Consider the following 7,738-nt stretch of genomic DNA (forward strand, 5'->3'; position numbering starts at 1 on the left):
TTTTTTGTGTCCACGTCACTTATCATTAATGGTTTAATGTTAAATTGAAATTTTAGTGTTTCGTTATATTTAATGAACGTTAAATCACGAATTAATGTATTAAAAAGTTCTGCTTTAAAAAGGACAAAAAACAAAACCAAAAAAAGACTAACATTTAAAAATCTTCCCTATTCTCTTCAGAAATTTAGCAGATATTCACTCTTTCCAAAGCTGTTTGATCACCGAAAAGTAATATATGTCTTATAGCTTTCTCCTCCTGAACAGAAGCGTTTTAGCACTGAAAGGATGCGAGAAACCTACGCCACTGAATACTTTTCGTTCTTGACAGTTTTAATCTGCTGGAGACGTAATAAAGTGAAATCAAAGGTAGATAGAACAACCCAACAGCGTTTCAATAGCTTGGGAGGACTACACAGCCATTACGAGAGGGAGCTCGTGGAAAATCTCTGCTCGGTTTATCGAGTTTGTCCAGTGTCATTGGTTGTGTTTATATATATGGGGGTGAGAAGGAAACCTTACGTGTTTATTCTGTGTGTGATTCTCCCTGCATTTCACTTCTAGAAAACTCTTGTTTCCAAAATGAACCCGAAATCTACCCACTTTGTCTCTCTATAGGGACCTCTCAGACATAAAAATATGCAGACAAGCGCATACCGATTCTCTCCGCCCTGTCCCCAGCCCCGCGTGTGCGCGGTGATGAGGAGTGTATATCTTCCTGTACGTGGTTATTTACAATCAGCCCTATGCAAGCACTCTCCGGGCAGATGGAAATTCGCTCTTGTACCGGGGAGAGGGGATGTGAGTTACTCTGGAAGTGCAGCTTGCTCTTAGGGAGACAACGGTTCTCTATTCTGACTCCTCCAAGATCTCTTTAAATGTACCGCATGATACTTCGCCGTGCTCCTGAGCCTCCTGCTACTCATCTCCAGCCCTTTGACCAACTCGTCGGTCTGTCCCAATGAGTTGTATCGCTTTCCTCCCCGGGGAAATACAAGCAAACGGACCCCCATTACATCCATCCAACATCCCTACCCTGCCTCCTCCTTTCAGAAAGGCTTATCCTTTCCGTGCGTCATTTCCCCGACTGACACTACCTTGTTCTCCCTTCTCAGTGAAGTGATGACTTTTTTTTCTGAGTGGGGACACTGGGAGACCAGAATAGCACCCCTTTTCCTGGCCTCCCTCCTCCCCGCCGCAGCCGGACAAGCACAGGCACACCGCACCGGGAGCCCAAGCCTCTCCCGCCGGCTTCCCGGAGCCCACTCCTTCCCCCGGGGTCCCGGGGAAAATCACCTGGGCTCGGCTCCCGCACGGCCAGGCACGGCCGCAGTGCCTGAAGGCCGCTCGTGGGCGACTCGCTCGTGTTTATTCGCGGCGAGTGCAGGGAAACCCGCGGGGCTGGGACCGGGCCGCGCTCCGCGCCCACCCGCCTCCACGGGAAGTACGTGGGAGGGCGAAGGAGCCCGCGGGGAAGCCGCCCGGCCCCACGCCACGCCGCGGTCCCGCTCTCGGGCCTTCGCGCCCAGCCCGCAGCGCGCCCACAACCGCGGCCCTGCGCGGCCCCGGGGGAGGACGGAGGGCGGTGGTCCCGCGTGGATGTGCCGCCCGCCCGGCGCCGGGCCTCCCGCGGCAGCGCCTCCAGGGGCGAGCCCTTCCGTGCCTGCTCGCTGCCTCTCTTTTTAATTTGCAGTTTGCCTTTAATGAGACTGCGAGGGCTCCGCTGCCCCCCGAGCCCCGCTCAGCCGCCCTTTCTGTCTCCGCACTCAAATTAGCATCTGCTGCGGCCGGCAGCGGCCCCGGCGCGCTTCGCCGCACGGTTCCCCAGGGCATTTAGGCATCCTGCGCTGCCACCGAGGGACGAGGATCAGCTATTCTTCTTTTCCCATGATTACTCACAGCCTACAAGCAACACCATATGCTTCTTCTGATCAAACAACCCGCTACATAGGCACCAGTAATTGACGAGACCTGCTCGAAATCACGCAGAAAGGTAGCCTACTGAGACCGCAGGAGTTGACAAATCATTGCTAATAATCCTTTTAGGAACATCATGGGCATCAGGGTTTGCAATAGCTTTATTTTTATAAAGTATGCGCTGACAGTATGAAGGACAACTCGGTCGCCTTTGAAACAGAAGACTGTCCCGCATAATGATCTTCAAGGTGGCAGATCACATAGAAGAGGAAAGTGGATTGATGAAGGCTTTAATTATTATTATTTTTAAAGGTTTCATTTAACCCCTTCTTTGATTATAAGTGACTCGGAAATATGGAAGATTGTTTAAAGAAATGGTAAGATGCACTGAATTGGAAATTACTACTGTGGACTTTAGGTATAAGCATTCATAAGTAACCTGGAGCAGGGGGGGAATTATCCCCCCCCCCCCGTCCAAATGACTGCCACATTGAATATTTATTTTTAAAAAGTAGAATTAATACCAATGGTCCACCAATTTAATCTGAAAATATAAAATAAAAAAAAAAAACAAAAACAAAACCCCAAACAAACCAAAACAGGCAAACAAACCAACCTCCACAAAACTAAAGCAAAGCAAAACCAGGGCATATACACACTCTTGATTTGTAAAAAAAGTACAGACCAACCGAGTCGAGATACAGCTACAGAAAACACAGGAGGACATAGCTGTATTATGTTGTTTCTTATGTACACACACTTTTCAGCAAAAGTAATAGCGAATTTTGTATTAGATTGGGAGAAGAAAAAAAAAAAGCTCCTGATGCTTTTTCTTTCATACAGATGGAATTCCATAAAGTTGATTTAAATAAAAAGTTCATGAAACATTTTTTATTTTTTCTCCTATAGGACCAGTAGAGTGAGAACATAGAAAAAACTTTATTCTGACTCTCTTAACTTCGTGCTGTTTGTTTTTCTTGGTAGCCGATTTAGAAGCCCCAAGATGGTCGATTTAAATCCTAATTCTACTTAAAAGCAAAAGACACGAGAAATTTTAGGATGCTTAAGACTTTTTTTGCTAGACAGGCGGGACTGTTGCTGCTGCCGTGGAAGTCAACGTGAAGTTTACTTTTGCCTGTTGAGGAGAATCAGGCCCAGGCTAGGACTCTGGTTTTGCAGTACTGGGTGGACAGGGGGTTTGGATGTCTGGGTGCAAAACTCCTGTTAAAAATTTCCGAGGTCTGTTAAAGCCCTCAAACTGCCCTAGCGATCCTCAGAACGAAACACGGCACATTGATGATGCAATTCGGTGTGCTTGACTTATTTATTTAGCGTGTGTGTGTGAGCACGCCTGTATGCGTGTCCTGTACCTGTACACCGCACCTTTGCTCGATAGTTGAACTAAGGCTTTAGGACTTTGCATAGACTTATGTAAATATTTACCCATATACTAACTGCCCTACAGGATGTCTATAAATAGGGGTGAATCATTCCCTCTTTCGCCACGCGTGTGCTTGGCGGGGGATGCACATCTTACTGGGAGTCTAAGGAAAAAGAAAACACGGGTTTGCAGCAGAGCTCAGTGCCTTCAAGTATTGACAAAAGCATCGTAAGTCCCCAAACAGACCTGTCATAGGAACTAAAGGGAAAGTATTTACAACAGAGAAAAGTGACAGCGGAGAGCACTCTGTCTCCGAGCACACCACCTCATCGTTTTTATCTTCTTTTTTAAGGTAAAAGTGATAAGCGACACCTGGATAGGAATGAAAATAGAGGCGAATAGGCATTCTCACCTACCTTCTGGGAAAACCACCCTCATTTTTAAATAGCTGGTGGTGAGTCTGATTATGGATGCTTTGTCCAGCTGAGAGGTGATAGCGGAGGGCAGGGGTAGTAATTTAGCCAGTTCATAAAATTCACTGTTTTCTTTCTCCCGTCTAGTCCGGGCAGCATTTTTAGACTTCTCTTTCATCGTGTTTTTTATCCCCTTCTTTGCTACAATTTAGACTCCAGACATTCATCCAAAGGTGAAAGGGAAACTCAGCTGCAATTCATCTCTCCGGAGCATCAGGCAGCGATTCTGAATGCGTCCACTACTCTGAGAAACGGTTCTGTTGTGTAAAATGCAAAACAAGTATTGAAGAGTAGAGAGGTGTTCTTAAAAAAAAAAAAAAAGTATATATTCTCTGAAAAGCAGAGTCAGTCGGATGGCAAAGGCATTTATCCAATGCAGCTCAGCACTCCAAGCAACTGGAGTAAAAAAAAAAAAAAAGAAAAAAAAAAAGAAAAAAAAACCCACTAGAAATTTGAGGCACCAGGCAACCAAACGACATATATCTGGCCTTTTTTCCTACTCGTGGCGGGCAGCAGAGCTCCTCGGAAGAGGGTCATAGTAATCCCGTTTCTTCCCGTTGTACACTGTCAATCCGAGGGCCGAACGCCCGGCCGCGAGCTGCCTCCCAGAAAGCTGGGTGGCTTCCCGGGAGCCTCTCTCTGTGAAGACAACAGCAGTCCTGAAATAAGAGAGCCGGCACAAACCGCCGCAGCAGAGCCGCGAGAAATAATCAACAATCAGCCTTCGGTGGGTGTAGTATTTTCTCCCACCAGCGGGGAAATTAAAAAAAAAAAAAAAAAAAGTGTTCCCATCTAGCGTGCCCACGGAGAAGCCTGCCCTGCACTCTCCTCCCACAGCCCTCGCACTCCCCAGCCCAGGTGTGCACTGCGTGGCCAGAATGAAACCGCGGCAGAAGCCAGTCCCCGGCTCCTGGCACAGGCGTTCCCGTTCTCGGTGATGCCAGGGCTGCGCCGTCCCCTCCGCTCTCCCTCAGGCCGGCACCGCAGGGGCGGCCAGACCTTCCCGCGCTGCGTGCTGCCAGCCCCGCAGTGGGAGAAACATTTCCAATCACGGAGTATTTCTGCTTGTTTTCCCTTTTTTCTTTCTTTTTTTTTTTTTTCCCCCATTTTTTTTCTTTTAAATTTCCCCTCTTCTCGGCTACTCTCCTCATTCTCCGGCTGGGGTGGCGGGGATGGCTGGGGTGTCTACCTCAGCTGCACGCTAGCCAGGGGAGGCACGCTCTGCCCAGCCCTGCCCCGAGCCGGAATCCACCCAAACATCACATTTTTCTAACCAAATTATCTTTTTTTTTTTTTTTTCTCATTTTCCACCGTGGGGAAGCGACCCACAGCCTAGTTCCCGCACATCACTGCGGCTCTTCGCTGCGGCTGGCAGCTTGTGGTGGGTTGTGATCTTCTTTTTACCTACCTTCAGTCCCTTAGCCCGGCAGCCTGCAGAGAGCTCTCCCGGGGTGAGAAGCCCAACTCTTTAATTGGCTCATTAATGGCACGGGGAAAAGTTTGCGCCTGTCACTGCTCCTCGCACCGATGGGCAGACAGACATTGCCGCCTCCCCATCCCCTTTATCGGCTCCCAGGCTCTCCGTCTCACATAATGGGGGGTGGGGTGGGGTAGGGTGGGGTAGGGGGACGAGGTTGGTATTAATGAAGAATCCCTAATTTGCGGCTGAGAAATGCCTAATAACTTCTTGATGGCTAAAAGCCTTTTAGCACAACTTCATTTTTCCCCAACCCCCCCCCCGTCTCCTCCCCCCGGGCAGGGCCCGCCCCCGGTGCCACTCACGGACCCGCCTCGCCTCCCATTGGCCGCCGCCGCCCGCCCTCGGCCGCCCACTGGTGGAGGGGCGGTGACGTCACACGAACGCATCTCCCTCCCCTCTCTCCCCTTGCTCCCCGTGCCCGCCCTCTGACTCGGCGGCGCAGCCGGGGGGGAACGGGGACACACGGACACACACACACCCCCCACGCACACGCCTTCCCCCGCGCGTACCTGTTAGGGGCTTGTTTTTGTTAAGGTGGGTATTTTGGCCGTCGCTTGTCCGCTTGGCACCGGAGACGAGAGGCCGAGGTCCCACGGGACCTCGGAGTTGTGAGGATCGCCGCAGTTTTACACAGCCCCCTTCCCCCAAATTCTTCACCCCAAAAGCCCATCGAACGAGTGGTCCTGCTTGGGAGAAATGAGCTGCGGTCACGTCTCCTGCGCCCACGACCCCCTCCCCACCTTTAGCCGTATGCTGTTCAGCCCTCGGGCTGATGCGTTGTGGGACAGCTTGAACCGAGTCGTGCGGGGGGCGAGAGGAGAAGGATGGAGGAAGATTTTAACTAGTTTTCTTGATACACGCTGGAAAAAAAATCCGAAACATCCCACGAACAGACAAAAAAAAAAAAAAAAAAAAAAAAGAAGAGAGAAACCCCAGACCCAAACCCGAATTCTCCTACAACAGGAGACAGAAGCACTTTGAAACTGCCCTCGAAGTGAGTGTGTTGTTTTTTTTTTTTTTTTCCCCGGGAAGCAGGACTATACCTAATGTCGCGTATTCCCTGGGAAAAAAACCAAAACAACGCAAAGCAAGCAAGCAAACAAACAAACAAACAAAAAACTCTAAAAACCAGACTGCTCCTAAAATTGCTGGCTCCTGAAAAGAGTAGATAGAGCAGAGAGAGAGCGCCTAGAGTGGTGGGAGAAGGCTTGTAGAGTCTTCCCTAAAACCATAACGGACTCTCAAAAGGCTGAAATAGTTGCCAAACCAATCGGTGCGAGACTTTGGCTAAAATAGTTGTTTAAAATGAAATTGCACTGGCAAGGCAACACTAGGAGTATTTCGAGGAAGACTAAACCGTCTCAGTTTTCGAAAGAAGAAAAACGTCAACCAAAAGAAAAGTAAAAAAAAAAAAAAATAGCCTTTGAAGCACCCCATCCCTTTTGCTCCGCAGCCGGCTGCAGCTCAAAGCGCAGGCTTCCAGTGCCGACTGCCTGTTCGTTGCTTATCACCTTAAATCTCCCCTCGGTTAAAAGCTTTCCCTGTGTTCATTTGGGGAAATAAAGGAAAGACGGGAAGAGAGGCATTCAACAACTCCTCTGGGTGTTCAGGCTTCTACAAGCAGCAGAGAAATGTATCCACGTAGTCTCAAATGTTCTTTTGATTGCCTTGTTTACCGAAGCGACTCTTTGTTAAACAAACACGAATGCAAGGCATTTAGTGAAGGTATGGATTTAAAAAAAAATAAAAAAGAAAGGGGAGGGGGGGAAAGCGCACGCTTCTCCGCCCTCCGTCAAGTTGTAAAGCGATCGCTGCTGTGGGGGAAAGTGATACTGAATTTTAAAAAATCTTCCTTGAGTATTACTGCCCTCAGGTGTAAAGTGGGTTTAGGGGAGAAGGAAAAAAAAATCTTCCTTCTGGTTTTCATTTGAGGTAATTCTCTTGCTAAACGGCACTGTCGTCTCTAGGAGGCTATTTAGACATATGGGCAACAACTGGACTAACACTGTCAGGTAGCTCACCAGTTATTTGTCAACATGAGCTGCAGAGAATGTCTTTTATAACACCCTTGGTTTGGGAAAAATAAATAGATCAGTAGGATACACTTCTGCTAATTTATACCAGGGGACATGAGCATCCACCTTACCAACCCCACACAGCGCCAGTGAAGACCATAGCTCACCGAAGATCCGCTTTCGCGGTGTCCGAGGACTCAGTTTCTTCCCCTCAGCCCGTATGGGTGTCAGTAGCTGCACCGGTTTCCCCTGTGGCCGGGGCCCGGAGGCTCGGGGTCGACGAGCCCTTGTGTAGATTTTGAATATATAAATGTTACGGTAGATAAAATACAAGATGTGAAAGGACCGGCTGCCAAAGGGCAATTTTTCGGCTTTCGAAGTTACAGCAGACGTGGACAAAGTCAGCGCGCCAGAGAACCACCAGCGCGGGGTCAGAACGCTGGGGCCATTTCCCAGCAGATTTCAAGAGGCAGCC

General features: G+C 49.1%; 1 protein-coding gene across 5 annotated transcripts in view; it reads right to left on the reverse strand.

Moving 5' to 3' along the window:
• SIM1 (SIM bHLH transcription factor 1) overlaps positions 1-7,511 on the reverse strand; it is a 56,263-nt gene extending 48,752 nt beyond the window's left edge. For 2 of the 5 annotated variants that reach the window (XM_051778187.1, XM_051778184.1), the window contains exon 1: positions 3,712-3,847. Coding sequence is in view for 3 of the 5 variants with exons in the window: in XM_051778183.1 (XP_051634143.1) it covers positions 3,712-3,886 (175 nt within the window). In the remaining 2 variants the exon portion in view is untranslated. Of the gene's footprint in view, positions 1-3,711; positions 4,408-5,176; positions 5,559-5,757; positions 5,973-7,430 lie in introns of those variants that run through there. The other 3 variants (XM_051778183.1, XM_051778182.1, XM_051778181.1) reach the window with 3 other exon arrangements.
• Between the last annotated feature and the right edge of the window lie 227 nt (positions 7,512-7,738).

Source organism: Manacus candei, unplaced genomic scaffold (assembly GCF_025592945.1).
Source record: "Manacus candei isolate 608988 ecotype Guabito, Panama unplaced genomic scaffold, ASM2559294v1 h1tg000011l, whole genome shotgun sequence".
Classification (NCBI taxonomy): Eukaryota; Metazoa; Chordata; class Aves; order Passeriformes; family Pipridae; genus Manacus; species Manacus candei.